The sequence below is a fragment of the Zeus faber genome (genome assembly GCF_960531495.2).
Source record: "Zeus faber genome assembly, chromosome: 2".
Classification (NCBI taxonomy): Eukaryota; Metazoa; Chordata; class Actinopteri; order Zeiformes; family Zeidae; genus Zeus; species Zeus faber.
Genome location: NC_137189.1, coordinates 40,697,799 through 40,715,332, shown reverse-complemented (window position 1 = coordinate 40,715,332; position 17,534 = coordinate 40,697,799). Strand labels below are relative to the sequence as shown.

General features: G+C 47.8%; 1 protein-coding gene across 1 annotated transcript in view; it reads right to left on the bottom strand.

Annotated features, from left to right (window-relative positions):
* pard3ba (par-3 family cell polarity regulator beta a) overlaps nt 1-17,534 on the bottom strand; it is a gene marked incomplete at its 5' end in the record, with an annotated part of 164,128 nt that overhangs the window by 93,836 nt on the left and 52,758 nt on the right. The window contains 6 exons of the mRNA XM_080023915.1: nt 4,136-4,317; nt 8,993-9,122; nt 9,849-9,988; nt 12,030-12,520; nt 13,377-13,502; nt 14,983-15,069. Of these exons, the coding sequence (XP_079880041.1) occupies nt 4,136-4,317; nt 8,993-9,122; nt 9,849-9,988; nt 12,030-12,520; nt 13,377-13,502; nt 14,983-15,069 (1,156 nt within the window). The remainder of the gene's footprint in view (nt 1-4,135; nt 4,318-8,992; nt 9,123-9,848; nt 9,989-12,029; nt 12,521-13,376; nt 13,503-14,982; nt 15,070-17,534) is intronic.

The following is a 17,534-nucleotide window of genomic DNA, read 5'->3' as shown; positions in this document are numbered from 1 at the left end:
GGTGGGAAAAAAAGTGACGAAGAAAAGGAAAGCGAGCAGAAAAAAAAGGTAGAGTCTGCCTCCGGCAGGGAGGAGGAACCTGCTGAGAGCGAGAGTCACACCCCAGATGACAAGGTCCCATGCATCCCGAAGACCAGAGGTGCATATAGCATTGATAAAATGAAGCAGTTCATGCAGAAAACAAAGGGCGTAAAAGTCTTAGGATATTTTTGAAGACAAGGAGTTATTTGTTGCCTCAGTCAGAACCCAGATGAGGAGCAAAGAAAAAGGTGGTTTTACAGAAATTGTACAAAAGATGAAACTAGAACTCAGCAATGGAGACGACACGGACACAGCATAAGGCCTCAGTCCGTCTCCTGTCTCTCACCATTTCCTGTCTCTGTGCTTATTTTACAATGCCTGGTTTTAGAGTGGGAACTCTCAACCCAAATGGAGCAAGAGACATTGGGAAAAGAGCATGTCAGCTCCAGACTTAAAATCTAAAGAAAATTTATGTCACTTTCATCCAAGAAACACAGTGATAGTCTCAACGAGATAGACCAAACGGGAGAGCGGGGCGGGGAAGTGATTCTCAGCCGCGTGACCTCAACCAGCGGAGGGGTGGGAGTTTTATTCGCTCAGAGTTTCACCCCTTTGTCTTTTACTGTTGAGCATGTGTGTGAGGGGCAGGGTGATGGTGGTCCGGGCCAAGTTTGAGTGTTTTTAGTGTTGTTTTTAATCAATGTGTACGCTCCCCCCTAAAGGCCTTGACAGAGTTCGGATTTTAAATGAGTTAAGGATCTTTTTAAACACTTGCAATCGAGAGGAGTTTCTGTTTTTAGGAGGAGATTTTTAACTGTACAGAAAATGACTGTTTGGACAGAAATCGCATGGAACCTCACGCTGCATCCAGACGAGCCCTGGCAGAGCTGAGGGAGGTGCATGGGGTGTTAGACGTCTGGAGGAGAATGCACATTGACAAAAAACAATACACATGGGCGTACATCAGGGACAAGTTTATTTCCCTGGCAAGACCAGACAGGTTTTATTGTTTTAAACTTCATTTGAACTGTTTTAAAATGTCTTTAATGGTGCCTGTCGCCTTTACGCAGACCATTCCTAAGTCTTGTGTGATGTTGCGATGTCAAAAGTTAAGGCCAAAAAGTGCTTTTTACTACTGAGTGATCATTTTCTGGGTGTTTTTCAAGTTTTTTTGTTTTATTTTTGTGTTTTTAGAACAAAGCAGCAGGCTTTTACCTCTCTCAGACAATGGTGGGGCTGTGGAAAAGTAGAGATTAAGCAGCTCTGTCAGCAGTACGCTCTCAATGGCACAGGAGACATCACCAGGTCTATGAAGGATCTAGAGACCGAGATAGTGGAACCGCAGGGTTTATTGGCGTCCACAGGAGAATCAGGACATATTAAGGTCCTCAAGTCTAAAAAAGATGCCCTAGCGGAGCTACTCGGCACTAAAGTACAGGGGGCGCTGGTCCAGTCACGTTTTCTGTCCGAGAACTTAATGGACAAACCTTCCAAGTTCTTCTTCAGTTTGGAGAAGACGAATGGACAAAGCAGACTTATCCACACTTTGCACTCTGCCAGTGGACAGGAGCTAAGGGATCCAAGAGATACATGGTAGGGCTGTGCAGTTCTACACTGAGCTGTACAGCAGTGGACATGTTGAGGACGAAGAGTTGTTCAACTCATTCTGCGGCAACCTGCCCCAGGTCTCTGAGAAAACCAACACGGAGGTGGAGGGGCCACTGGCTCCAGAGGAGCTGTAGATCACGCTGCAGAGCATGGAGGCATCCCCCGGCATAGATGGGCTTCCTGCAGGTTTGTTTTTTTTTTGGGGGGGTTTTTTACTTTTTGCGAGGGCATAAACAAAGATCAAATGTTTTTAGTGAAAGTTTTAATTAAGTGGTTTTACCTCTGAACTGCAGGAGGGTGGTTTTAAACCTTTAACCAAAAAAACAGGCAACCTCCAAGAAATAAAGAACTAGCGACCGGTATCTCTGCTCTGCACGGACTCCAAGCTCCTGTCCAAGGTTCTGGCAAATCGACTGAGGAAGGTAATGGCAGAGGTCATTCATCAGCTGTCCAAGGCTGCTTCAGCTTCTGAGGACTTCTGAGGACTCCCCCCCCGCCTCTGGGGAAGCTTGCGCCTGGTCAATCCACAACGCCCTCCACCACCCTCCTCTCCACTGATCCCAGAGCAGCCGTTATCTACCGGCCACACACTGAACTCACTGCACTCGCTCTTTTTTCATTTGGCGCTGAACTGAGAGCAGCGATGGAGGTCACAAAGGAGATCTCGCACTGTCAGGAGTGGGAAGATATGACTGGCATGAGTGCAAGATTCTCGGTTGTGTTCAGATGGAATAGGTTGTGTGTCGCCCCCCCCCGCCCCCCCCACCCACCGCATTTGAAAGAGGCACTGAGAGATACAGATAAGAACATCGCAATGCTGAAGTGTCAGGGTCACTCAGGGTCGGGTGCAGGGAGTGGGTGGGTGGGGTGGAGCCAAGCAGGACAATGCTAGGGATGATGGGAAGAGAGACATGGCAGCGGAAACTGCAGAGTAAGGTCAAGTAGGAGAAAATTCATAAGGGAGACATAGAAAACAGAAAATTATCTATTCTCTGTGGAGTCTCTGTAGAGAGGATGATGAAACTCAACTCGCACCATGAAGGGTGTAAAATGAGGCCTCTGAAAATGGGCCGCGTGACACATGGTTACTACGTTGCTATCGAAGGCGTCTCGCAATACATGCATTTCTGAGTCCCGGTCAAAAGGAAAATTACTTTGTGGCCATTGCTTGCAAAGCCTTTACTAAGAACAAGGAACATCAGATGAGTTACAGCGTTGAATGAAGCTTTTTTTTTTATATAACCAACAACCAACAGATAAACTTCACTAAACGTCACTAGCAGCGTGTCTGCAGCTTTCAGAGTTTAAACTGGATATCTTCTAAAACTATTTAAAACTTATTTGAAGGACATCTAAGACCAATATTTGGACAAATACCCTCTCTCATTCAATAGAGTATGGCAGGTAAGTATACTAATTATATATTTGGTACATGGTAGAGTTAAGTATTAGGGAGAAACAGGGTAGACGGTTCTATATTAGAACAGATAGCAAGGGAAGTGATTAGAAATTGGTGTAGATATAACGAGTATTTCTAAGAACAAGGATTTTCTTGGGTTAATCTAGAACAGATAGGTGTAGCAAGTAAGTATGAAGATAATTATTAGGTTCAGTATGGTTTTTTTTTAAGTAGCAATGGACAAGATTCTCAAGTTTACCTGCAAATGCGGCCAGGGGCGAAAAAAAAATGGCAGGCTTGACCAGGAGTCATTTACAAAGAAGCTGGATCCTGATTATATCTTTAGATCACGCTACATGATAGCAGCCTTAACAAAGCAGGAAACAGACATGTTAATCATTGGACAGCTATTCTGCAATGGGAGACGCAGTGAAATGACTTAAGACAACAAGGAAACGTCAACCAAAGGAAAGAGGCAGTGGACGGTGTATCTATGGTAAATCTGCAGAGTTTCATTTCTCTTCATTCACGGGTAAATATCATTTTATCACAACGGTGCCACCCTGGTATAGCCTGTAAGCCTACATCTATAAGCTAACATATTTCCATTTAATTAACAGAATTGCAACGACGGCCACATTGCGATCCACCTACACATGAAAGAGAATGGCTGATTCTCGAAATTCATAGACTTATATTATGGTGGTCATGTGGCAAGTAGCCATGTGCCTTTGTTGGTCCTCCAACTCATTTGCATTCTGGGAGCTGGCTGAATGGATTCAAGTGTGGGGGAAACTTTGAGGGTGATTATCTCAGAAGTACAGTTTTCGCACCTCAGCGTTAATAAGCTATAGCTTTACTTGCTTGATTCTTGACTCCACCTACAAATTATGTGAAAAAAAGTCAAAGGGTAGCAAATGTACCTAAAATTTGTGGTGGGTCACATATAGCCTGCCTATCAATTGTTTTTAAGATCAATAAATAGAGATAATATTTAACTGGAAACTCTCCCATTTGTCCAGGACACTGAAATCTTCCAGGACATGTGGACCGGCGGCACCAATTTGTTCTGACGGAAACTCACACACACACGGTGGATTCCTTTACCTTGTGAGCGGCACCACCATGGATGATGGACTTGATAAAGATGCCCAGGTCCTCCCCGGTCTCGCGGGACTTGTTTCCCTTCAGGCTGATGCCGAGGCCAGCTGAGCCTGTGTCATTGAGGGGGATCTCGTACATTAGCTGCTCCCTGCCATCCTCCAGCACCAGGCTGCTAGGAGCCTCTTCTTTCTGAAAAGAGAAAGAGAGAGGAGGGGACAATGGAAGGAGAGGAACATTACAATTTTGTAGATCTGGAATCCATCAGTTGGACAGATGGAAGGACGAAAGATAGAGAGCAAGAACAGATTAGAAATGTTGTGATGACCGTCAAAATAAGGGAGAAGGGAGAACAAGGATGGGATGATAGGAGACAGGCTATTCCATTTGGAGATGAAAGGCGCAGACGAAGAGCATGCCGTGGATAAAGGAAACATAATAACCTTTTCATACCTGCCCCTCCCGGATAACAGTGGAGGTGGAGGTGGAGGAGCAGAAGAGCATTTAAAAGTAATAACCCGTCCTTGAGCTATACTTCCATATTCTCTCCCTCTCTCTCGCCTGCACCTCCATTTAACCTGAACAAAATGACCCTGCCAGGGAACCGTGTCAGTGATCAGAACCTACGCCACACAAATACATATAGATCAGTGGCAGCCATAGAGGCTAGCGCAGTAGTAAGGCATTTAATAGCGACGGTAGGATTACCACCACCTAGAGGTCATTATGTGGCACCCCACAGAATTACAGCAGCAATAAATCCATATTCAGAATTCCTTTGAATATTGATGGGTACGGTGGAAGGCTCGGCACACACTATAAACGGTTCAGTCAGATCCATTATTGAAAGGCCTTTAGCCGGCCGTTAACCAATAGCAGTGGAATTAGAATGGGTTGGTCACTCTTCCACTTCTTGCTACGGAGACCGCTAAGAGGACTTTCATGGCCACCTGGGAGTTTTGCGGATGTCTCTCCTGCACTACCTGGCGCCAACAGTTGTGGCCGTCCATAAGATCATCGGTGTTTGGGCAGAGTACTCTGCAAGACTCAGAATTCCATTTGAGACTGCAACGTTGCTTTACCAACACCTGCATTGGCCCTACTATTTGAGGCTGTCACATTGTTTTGTGGAAAGTATGCCTTCTTCTGATCGTTGGATTATTATTTTTTTTTTTTTCTTTGTCACTTGAGATGGAGGATTTGAAGGCCATCAGGATACTGGCAAGTTATAAAGCAGGCACGCCCACACAACGAGAAACACTTTATCAGATAATAATGAACGCTGGTCAGTGAGTCAAAGTTTGTCCACTCCACTATATACAGCTTAAACTGTGTGATCCACACACACACACACACTCTCTAAGCAAGATGTCTATCCCTTGAGTCCTACTACACCAACTCCATGGCAGTCAAAATGAGCGCGCACGGACGCGCACACACACACACACACACACACACACACACACACACACACACACACACACACACACACACACACACACACACACACACACACACACACACACACACACACACACACACACACACACACACACTCCTCTGTAATTCCCTCTCCTCGGGGGCAGTCTGGGACCAGGGGTTGAGTGAGCCCTGCCACCCCTCCGGCTCCCTGCTACAACCCTGCTCATTGTTCCAGCGGCGGGTCTTTAACAGGGTTTTAGCCGCGAGAAAGACCACCCCTATTAAAACACTCCAATGAAGAGACAAAAGAAGCCTTTCCTTCCTGAGGAGAGGAGAGGCTGGGGAGGGGGGACTCAACACAACGAGTACACTCACACAAACACACAGCCTTTTGTGTCGCCGCAGACTTCTAAGGGGAGGGATGGGAGAGCGACATTCAATTAAGATGGGATCTCGGCGCTCTCGCTGTCGACAACGGAGCTGCCAATTAATCGCCTTAATGTCTGTCTCTCCCGCGCTCTGCACCTTTACCTCACAATGGAGAGGAGAGGGCGACGGAAGGAGGAGCGGGAGGAAAAGCAGAGTCGCTGATTAACAAGGATTATCCGACGGTGCGCTTCGGAATTTGTTGGCGGGGGGCGGGGGTAATGAAAATGAAATGTTGAATCTCAATAGTAACGAGAAGCGCCCCAATTGTGAGTTATAAGCAACGGAAAAAGAAGGAAAGAGCGTTTGGGGACGGACTGACGACACACAGCACGGACGGCTCAAACGGGGACGTCTCAGAACAGGCGGCAAGACGGGCGGAAAGGCAGAACCTGACAGACGGACGGCAAGATTGTCCGCGAGATTGACGGACTGACGGCTGCCGGGAAAACAACACGGGCGGCGGGGCCACTTTTCCTTCTGCCGGCCAACCTCACTTCCTGTGTGCTGGCCTAGGCTCGCTGGCCACCGTGGGTCAGCCATGTGCGAAATGACCCCTCCATCCTGTCCTTTGGCGTCACGTCTTCAGCTCGCACACAGTTGCGGACAAACGTACACATCCGGAGACGCGCACAGCGCACGGGCGTGGCCGCGCGCGCACAGATACCCGCACGGTGACACACTTACGTACAGAGCCCCCGACAAAGGCGAAAGAAAAATACTCCCCGTCGAATAATCTCTGCGCCGAAAAAACAAAAGCGACACTACGGAGTGGAGTGGAGAGGGCGAGTGGCGCCGACGGCAACGAAAAAATGTGATTACAACTCATCCACCCGCTAATGACTTGGGGAGGGCGGGGATGAGCGGGAGAGAAGAAAAATACTCAGCGTCAATTTTGTATCTCAACGATCGGCGCCGTTTGTGGTTTTCTCCTCCCGCTGAATGGGGGACCGAGGGGGGGGCGTGCCTCGGGAGTGCGCCGGCGGCACTTTCGCAGTACTTGCGCGGCGACTTACAAAACATCAATACCCTCTCTATTGAAAACCCTGTTCGAACGAAACGTATCGATCAGCAATCCAGCCGGCGCTTGGAAAGTCTACTTTGTCTATGAAGTGACGTTTGAGGAGATACAATCACGAGGCCGGAGAAGGACTCGGGTTCACAGGCGGAGGGGGACGGTGGAGTGGCTTTCACTGCCCATCAATCCTCCTGGAGTATCCTTTGGCAGAGACGACTGTAAATTTCGCTCGCTCGACACAAAGTGTCTGGAGTGGCGGCGCGAAAGAAGCCGAGCGTGGAAGAATGCGTAAAAGCTCTTTTCACGACTGCGCGCAAGACTCTCACAGGCACTTGCTTTTCAGATGGGTTACGCAAAATGTTTTACACTGGCAGGATGTTAGTGGACGTTTTCACTGGGAAAGTGTTTTTTTTTTTTTGGGGGGGGGCTCCTGGGGTCGAGGTCGCTGGTATACGAGCAGAGAAAGGTTTTTCAAAAACGGAGGCCTCGGTGTGAACAGCTGCAGACTGATGTGCTTTCACCCGGGCGCAGACCTGCACGCACACGTCAAGTGCGAGACGACGCCGTGCATTCTGGGTACATCAAAACGTCTTTGAGGCGAGGAGAGCTGCGGTTAAGATAAGGAATCCCACGCGGCTCCCTCCCCTCTCGATCCGCTGCCCAAATAAACACGTCGAGGGAAGCCTTCAAGAGGCTCTTTCAAAGTGCACTTGTAATCCTAGGAGTGCGGCGCTATTAATGAGGGCAAACTATTTTCAGAGGCAGCCACATGAAGGTTCAGCGTGCGTGCGTGCGTGCGTGTTGCGCCCTTGCTTGCGCTCATCGGACAAGGTGTTTATGAGTGCGTTCGGGCAGACCTTCTCGCCGTGAATATGCATCACTCACTACAAAGTCTTCCCCGCAGCGCTTTGAAGTCGTCGGAAAGGGAATAATCAGCACAATCGCAGGGCGGTGAGGAGGATGCAGCGACACGACACGACTCTCCAGGGGGCACCTGCGTGAGCGCGTTCGACAACGTTGCCGTTTGTTGACACAGCGCTCCCACGAGAGGCCCTCGGGACACGCTTGGTTTTTGGGTTCAGAGGTCAGCCTTGGCCGGTGAACGGCGACCTCGTGCCCACGGCGTGCGGGCGCACTTCCTGCAGGGGGGGGGGGGGGGGCTTCGGAGGGGCGTGCGAGGGACTTCCTTGTCCACTGCTGTGTCAACAAGCCGAGCTGGGAGAGCTCGGCTAGCCGCCGGCCAGCCTGGGGCCTCGGCAGGAGTGGAGGCGTGTGCGACTGTTTAGTTTACCGTCTAAGGTGTGTCCCCCCTTCAGAGAGCAGAGGACCAACTCGCACAATGAGCAGGAAATGGGGGAGAAAAAAAAAAAAGACCGACATCTCAAAGAGATGGGAAGAGAGGGGGAGCTCAAGAGACAAGAGACAAAAAGGAGACAGGATGACGGGGATGAAAGACAGAGCGAGGGCAAAATAGAGAGAGAGAGAAAGAGAGAGAGAGAGACAAAGACAGACAGAGAGATATGTATATCTCTATATCGATGTATGTGTTTACATACTGTATGTAATGGAAAAATATACCATACCTTGTTATCATGTAATATATAAAATCTTCATGTCACATAAACCTACAAGCATTTCATTATTTACATACTTTTAGCCACCCTTTTTATTTTTCTAATTTAACACAAAACCAATCATAGATAGAAAATCAAAAGAAACAAAATAACGATATATATACAGTATTTAAGTAAATAAATAATAATAATAATAATGATAATAATAATAATAACAATAAATAGCTGCATACAGCAATGCATTTGGTTCCAGGTTAGTCGTGTGACGTAATGATGTACAAGCCCTATTCGTAATACTGGAAAAATGTATTAAGGTTAATGTTATAACTAACTACAATAAGTTAGATGGCATTTTACGGAATTAATTGTCTGCAATGTGTTTGAAACGTAATGTGTGTGCAACCACAGACTATATGCGTCCACTTGCCAGTTCTCGAAGGAAGATCTCTTCCTGGCGTGCCACCACCATGCACACACACTCTCCTTGCTTGGTGCTGCGCAGAATGGCCACCAGCTCCTCCTGGCTACGCTCCGCCATGTCCATGCCGTTCACCTGGTAACAAGCGCGCGCGCGCGCACACACACACACACACACACACACACACACACACACACACACACACACACACACACACACACACACACACACACACACACACACACACACACACACACACACACACACACACACACACACACACACACACACACACACACAGCTTAATGCGTGCCATAGTCTCTGGTTTTATTCCAAAGTAGAGCATATTTAACCAGCCTGGAGGCTGAGTGGGCTGCAAAGCTTTTATTTCTTCAAGTCCCGCCCCCTCCCCTCCCCGCGAAGAAGAAAACCCAGAGCACATTTATCTTACATGATCAGAACGGGGTCATAGAAGTGATGTTGAGGTACCGAGGCACTGTGTCTGACTGAGGTACTCTGACTCCTCGCTAGCTGTTTCTTCTCATCTCGGTAACGTAGGGTTTTCAGGATTATTCGTTTGAGTCACTATGAAGCGCTCTGCTCAAAGCTGCATCAACCAATATTTCTGCTAAAGAAACGTAAAGGAATCGCTCGATACTGCCGACCGCCCTCGCTGCCGTCTATCGAACATCAATCGTCACTGTCCGCGTCAACTATTTGCTGATCCGAATTCCGAACCTGAACCTCTACATGCGGCTTTAGAAGGGGACGCTGCACAACTGACGTCAGTATGGATATTATCGGTGTCGCTTATTTTGCCTTTCATCCCATGGGCTCACGGCAGGCCGAGGCGGGCCTTACCTCCAGGATGCGGTCTCCGGGCTGCAGGCGACCATCTTTGATGGCGGCGCCGCGGGGCAGGATGTTCTTGACGAGGATGGGGCCGGGCCTGTGCTGCGTCGAGTCCCGGGTCACGACGGTGAAGCCGAGGCCCTCGGTGCCTGGTGAGGAAATGATTAGAAGAACCAAGCGCTGTTCAGTCGTGGTAGGCAATGAGGGTGATTTATTTTATTTTGACCTTCATTTAACCAGAGTAGCAGCAAGAACAGCTAAAAACCTAGCTATTGGCTAAATAGCGAGTTTGCGGTTTAGAATCCGAAAACAAAATTAAATGCTCATGGTTTAAGTCTCTCGTAACAAGATGATCACCTAACTGTTCTCACCTGCAGCTACCACCTATGATGAATTAAGTTATTTGAGCGTAAACAGTACCTTGTGATATTTGAGTGTGGGACAGACTCTCCACTATTGTGTGCACGACGTTTTATGGTTAATTTGAACTAACTTCTTAAGTACTTCCTCCCTCTCCTGGAGTTGAGCAGCCTACTCTCCCTTGTGGTAGGGCTCTTGTTGAGTCAGTGGGGGACCACCCCAACAACCACCCCCATCACGCACACTCCCATCGTCGCTGGGATTAACCAGACTCTGCTTTTAATTTCACGTGTGAGCGGGCCTCACGTTGCCTGATGAAGGGAGGCGGAGGGAGGAGATGGAAGGAGGAGGGACTGAGGAAAGAGGGATGATAGATATGGAGAGAGATGTAGAGGGAGAGAAAGAGGGGCACCTGAGAGATATCCCCTTCTCCAGTTCCTCCCTCCCTGGAGACACGACGTGATTTTCAGAAAGATTTCTTATTCCCAGTGCGCACGTTTATCTATCTATGTGTGTGTATGTGTAAGTGTGTGTGTGTGTGTGTGTGTGTGTGTGTGTGTGTGTGTGTGTGTGAGAGCCATCAGCCCGCACGTGCCCCCACCACTGTCTTTTTCACGGCCTCACAAGCCCCAAGCCATGAGTGAAATGTGCCATGCTCTCTTGTGTGTATGTGTGTGTGTGTGTGTGTGTGTGTGTATGTGTGTATGTGTGTGTGTGTGTGCATGTGTGTGCATGTGTGTGCGTGTGTGTGCGTGTGTGTGTTTGTGCAGAGCAAAGCCAGCGCTGCGCAGCATACTAAAGGCGGCAGGCGATGCTATCTCCTCTGGGCGCGCTAAGCCTCTGCCTGCCCTACATTAGTGCACCTAAACCCCCACTGTCTGTCAATCAACCCAGAGAAAGAGCCTGTTGCCAGGGGAGAAGGTGTTAGCAACCCCATAATACCTTCCACTCTGATCTCGCATCAGGTGAGAGGGAGAGGAAGAAAAGGGGAGAAGAAGAAAAACGGAAACAAACAAAGGGAAGGATCGGGGGGGGGGGGGATGGATTCGAACAAAAAATTTGCGCGAAGAGAACGAAATATACAAAAAAAAAAAAAAAAAAAAAAAAAAAAAAAAAAAAAACACCCCCTGAATGGCGCTTTGAGAGAGAACTGCGGAGGCCAATATATTCCATCCTTTCAACTCTCTCGCAGGGTATCCGTATCGGTGAGCTTCGCACGCTTGTGGGCGTGTGTGTATTTATTTTTATTTTTTCCCCAGCTTTCCCTTCTTTGCACACTCCAGGTTGTTTCAGAGAACACCGAAAAGAAGGCCTATTCCCTTCGCCATTGTTGTCGTGGACCAGGGCCCCCGGCACGGAGCCCCATCCAGCCGGGACGACGGCGAACCGCGTCTCGGAGGGGCTGGCCCAATTCAACAGAGGGTTAAAAACCGTTGGAGATAAACTAATGAATATGCGTGAGCTTCCACAATGAAAGCATCTATTATGTTGTTTTCAAGCAGTGTTAAAATACCTCCTTCCCCACGCATTAAACAACCCTCTAATTGTCCAATCCCAGTGAGAATGTCTTGAGGCCCAACTGGGTGGACTGCTCACTTCTGAGAAACAACTGGCTGGGCTGGGGTCTCGGTTTGGCTCACTGTGTGGATGTCAAACGACATTAGAAGTAGTGGTGAACAAAATGCTGTTCTTGGCCAAAAGAAAGAACGGCTTGTCAGTTGCCCAAACAACTGGTCTGTGGTTTAACCCGAACAACAGAAAGATCTACTGTGATTTTGAGATGGATTAACAGTAGTATTATTATTATTTTTTGGGTTGTTTTTTTTTTACCTTTCTTCAGGTCTATTTTCATCTTCTCGCCTCCCTTCTTGCCGGAGATGCCGGGCAGACCGGGCTGGGTCGGGCTCTGCCTGTTGGTGGGAGGCTCTGGCTTCTGGCGCTGGGCGGGCAGCTGGGGGGAGGGTGGTGCAGCCCGACGTGTGAGAGCGGGAGAGACGCTGGGGGCCTTCTCCGCAGAGCCCCGCCCCTGGGGGAGTGGAGCTTGCGGGTTGACGGGGCCCGGCTCGTTGGCCTTGGCACCAGGGTGGTCCGATTGCCTGGCTTCTAGCCTGGGGTCCGCCCTAGGGTCCGGTGTAGGGGCTGCTGCGGCAGCAGCGGCGCGCGGCACCACCGGGCTCCTGGCCTTGGGGGAGGGGTCGCGACCCTCGGTGTTGAAGAGCTGACCGATGAGGAGCTTCTCGTAGCGCGGCTTGTTGAAGACAGGCAGGACCTCCAGGCACACCGCAGGAGAGCTCATGGCCTGGCGGAACACTTCCTGCGACCTGCGGGGACAAAAAAAACCCCCAAAAAACGACGGCTGAGAGTTTGATCCAGATGAGTGGAGGAGAAAAAGGAGATTCTAGCACATCAGTAATATCATGATCTCACTTCCTAGCAGTCAGCAAAGACTTTTACAGATGACCAGCAAGGTAGGATGGAAGGACAGAGGACCCAACACAGTGGAAGAGCTGGTCGTGTACACTAGGGCATTGATGATATGAGTCAAATTAAGGATTAAGTACGAAAATTAAGAATGAAAGAGATAAGACAGAGGGAGGGAGGGAGCACTGAAGTAAAATTCACTTGGACTCCTGAATGTCAGCGTCGCAAGAATAAAGCCGCGTGCGAGCCAAAGGGGAAAAGTTGCAAGACGGCGAGGGAGGGAGCGAAAAGGGGAAAGGGAGGAATTCTATTGTTACGGGGAAGATGCGGAGGAGAGATTGGCAAGGGAGGGGGGGTGAGAGGATTTGTCTGCGGCTGATAAAGCAGGCAACAAAGGCGATTGCAGCTTGAGTGACAGGTGAGCGACAAAGGTGCCGAGGAAAGAAATCACACACCCGCACAAAAAGAACACAGATTTTCCAATTCGGCACACTAGCAGTCACTCTCAAAAAATAAATAAAGTAAATTAAATTTGGTACTATTTATCTCACGTTGACATCATTTTAACTGTATTTTTGAGTGAGTAGACACTTTCGTATTTATGGGTAGTATTCCAACAAACCGCACATCATTGACATTGTTGGTAAAGGGTCCAATAAAGACGCGTGACATCAGCAGAGTTAAAGAACCACACACACACACACACACACACACACACACACACACACACACACACACACACAGTAGTGTACATACTGGGCGAAGGTCTTGTCCAGCAGCGGGCTGTCGTTGATCTGAACGATGCACTCGTCCTGCTGGAAGATGTTCTCTCTCCTGGAGCGACTGTTCGCCTCCAGGCCTTTGATATGCAGGCCCAGGCTCCTTGGAACGGGGGGGACGCAGATACGCATGGACCCACGCGGCCACAAACACACACAAGCATAGAGTTTGAAATAAACGCATAGTGTGTCTTTGTGCACAGTCGATAGTACTAACTGTGTATGAAATGGAAATATTTACGTAGAGCAGTGGTATTCAAACTTTGCCGATTACCATAGCACGGCTTCTATTTTTCCGACGCCACACTGGATTTTGAAGCCAACACTGAGTCGGACATTAGTAGTTTTGGACATATTCAGCCGGGTTGGACATACTGTATTTCGGCATCAGACGTACTGGCTTGTCGGTCTTAAAATCGCTCTAAATTCGATCTGTTTTTCGCTAATATCCTCCGTTATGTGGATTGATTTGGATGAAACTTCAACCGCGAGGTCTTTGCGTCAGCGTGGTTCAAACAAAACATAAACCGTGTTTATGTGTTACGCTGAAGTTGGTTTTCCAAATGGTTTAAGGCTTCAAAATTGAGATAATTTTTCCTCTTACAATAACAATAAGCCGCCGAACAATGCTGCCAAAGGTGCCCAACAATTACATTACCTGCGGGCTAGACCCAAAATAAAAATCCAAACAATAACAATATAGTTAATATATAAAGCTGCAGGCAGCAATGCACGGGGTACAAGTTAGTCACAGATTACTATTTTCTGAGTTCTCGTGAAACGCAGCATCACTCCGTACCGACAATGACGCAGTGCTGACCCCGATTAGTTTTCCGAGTTCCCGTGAAACGCAGCATCACTTCCTGCGGTCCCTCCATGCCCCCTTGCAATTCCTCCGCACTGCGCTAGGAGGTGTGCCCCATAGTTTTTACACCACTGCCGTAAAAATGGCAACTGGAAATTGAACTGTCTAACTTTGCCCTACTTTGATCACAATAATCTTTTCACCATTTTCACACAGGTTGTGATTCCTACAAAACTTTTCCTAACAGGGTAAATTTCGTAAAATTTCCCCAAAATGCAAAAAAACAAGTGTAACTCCTATCATGGCAGCTAACATTGCCTAACGAGCCTGCAGCCTGCCGGAGTATGTTGATTGTGTACTCAAGTCAAGGGAGTGGCATGTTTTTGTATTACGCTGCAATCACTCACACCGGTTAATGCATTTCAAATGAGAGCCTGGGCTGCCTCCACATCGCTGCATTGTGGTTGTGATGCATTGGACATGTTGCATGCACTGGATTATTATTTATTTATTTATTTTTTATATTTGTGCTGAGGATGCACATTTCTCCCTTTCAGAAGAGAAGAACAAGGCATCTTCTCTATCAGCCTCTGCTCTACGGGGAACTATTGATGGAATCCACGATTTTTGTCCAAGTCTTGTTTAATCCGTTTGAGGAAAATAATGTAATGCAATATACAATTTTGTCCGTTATTTAACTTTATCTGCTTCTTTAAGACAGTGCGAGTGTGTGTGTGTGTGTGTGTGTGTGTGTGTGTGTGTGTGTGTGTGTGTTTACCGTCCACTGAGCGACGAGCAGTAGGGGACTACATGGATACCGAGAGGTCCCTTGTCCCCGGAAAATTCCACCGTCTTGGTTAAGGAGCTGCGCAAACAACACAGCTACGTTTAGTTCACATCCTGAAGATGCGCGCGCACGCACGCACGCACGCACGCACGCACACACGCACACACGCACACACGCACACACGCACACACGCACACACACACACACACACACACACACACACACCCCTTAACCCAAATGCTCTTCTGCAAATCCATCTGGCTCTCCATCCATCCTCTTTTGCTCCAAGCACTGACAAAAAAATAAACTAGCAAAGAGAATAATGTGCGTACCTACTATGTGTACACGTGTTTGTCAGTATACTGTGTGTGTATAACCTTCTACGTGCTACTTTCCTTACCTGTGTGTGTGTTTTGTTTATATGCATTTGCATGTGCCTTTGTGTGAGTTGCACTGCGCGCGTGTGTGTGCCTATGCTGCAAGGACGCAGGGGGCCAACTTCATCCTGGATCTATCGGCTTCTCAAATCGCCAATACGGCCAAAATAAACAGGGCCAATCATAAAGAGCGTGAACACGGAAAAAGAGAAGGATTCAGAAAAGGAGAGGGGGGGGGTGTTGAAATGTTGCTTTTTAGCAGCAGATACACAAGGGTGATTCAGCATGGTATCTGCGTTGGTACCTCGATGGGAAATCTGCGTGGTGGGGACAAGATGACGTAGTTTCATAGCAAACTGCAGCGCACGTGGGCTGTGCATGTGCACGTGTAAGTGCATGTGTGTTATTGTTGCACGGGTACCCACACACTGCGATTCAACCCGCGCAACACTTGTATGTACGTGACAGATTACAGGTCATGGTTTACTTACACCGACGTTCAAGAAGATGAGTGTTGTGCAATTAGAGTGTGGAGCAGCGGCTGAGACTCTACACGACTACTCTCTAAAGGCTGGTGGGAGCCTTGCACCACCCAACAGACACACAGGACTAAGTCTCGAAAGACTCAAAATATGATTCCTAATAGCATCCCGTGTGGAAAAAAAAACACCATCATTAGTAACACGAAGGCAGTGAAATATTTTCGTTGATACTGGATTGTCTTTGTGAACTGGTTCATCAATGTGGCATCGCCGGATGCAACTGTCGGGGGGCACTCCATTTTTTTTTTTTTTAATCTCTGGGAGCTGCCAGACTGCTCAAGGACTAAGAAACGCCCTCATTTAGTGACATACTGAAGGCGTGCGGTTAGATCGGGCCTTGTCCCAGCGACACAGGATGACTTGACTGTTATTTGCAAAAATAAAAAATAATAAAAAAATAAAAAATCACCGCAGCAAATTGCCACCGATTGTCTCTGAGATTGAGGCCTGTGTGTGTTCACGGCCTAAGAGATGACCACGGAGGAGGGAAATTTCAAAAACAAGGTGAGTGACGTTATGAACCGTGTAAACTTCCTCAACGTGGTCAACCTTCTGCCCAGTTCAGGACTTTCGTGAGAATTCTTTCCAGTGGCATCCACTACGGTGCTCTACGACCCTCATTATCTCAAAGGGAGTGGAGGGACCTTTCTCAACTCTCTCCGTTACGGTGGCATCCGGGGAAAGGAAAGTTTTAGCCAACTGAAAATAATTTAAAACCAACTATGAACCAGCACTAATTATACAGACTTGCTATGTACTCCTGTGAAAAATAAATCACATCTAAGACCGGAATACAAAGACAGTGTTCCGCAGCCAGAAAATAAAATAAAAGATCTCACCCAGAGCTGCTGCTGGTGGTGATGGTGAGGTGTTGTGCAGGATGGATGTAACTATGGCTTGAAAACATGTTGTGCTCAGTGAAATATTAAAAGTGCCATCTTAGCTGTCCGATAAAAGAGAAGCGCCATATCTAAATTAAACATCATCACATCAAACAAGTGTATTATTGCTTTGCTTAGCTGCACATGAAGATTATGCACAGGTGACGCTTAACAATTCAATGGAGATGGTGAAAAATATCCATCCCTTCCAACCTCCCTGCTTGGGAGTTTTGAAGTCGCCAGAGTCCGAGGAAATTGAAGGAAAGAGTGCAGGGGTTTGTTGAACTTGAAAAAAAACGACAAAAAAAAAAAAAAAAAAGGAAAACGTTGATGACAAAAACAAAGCCAACCCAAGGAGTAGCTTGGATCATTAAAAACCCACTACTCAGTCACTGTCACCTTGCTCTTGTTAACCTCTGCAAGGGTCATGTGACTACTGCGCGCGAACACGCACACACACTTTGCATTGTTATTGCTGCTTCTCGTGGACGCTCACAAACACCATCGCTCACCTCCTGCTAAATTGAATTCACATACATACACACATGCATCACATTTACATTTGTCACACAGAAGGGTTATATCTAAATTACACACATGCATAATCTGTCCCGGGTTCCTTCCTGTCATAGGTACACACACACACACACACACACACACACTTTTTTTGCACCTTCACTGGGTGGTAAACATCTAGCCAAGAAAAACAAATACACACACCTGACTCTGACTGATGCTTATTT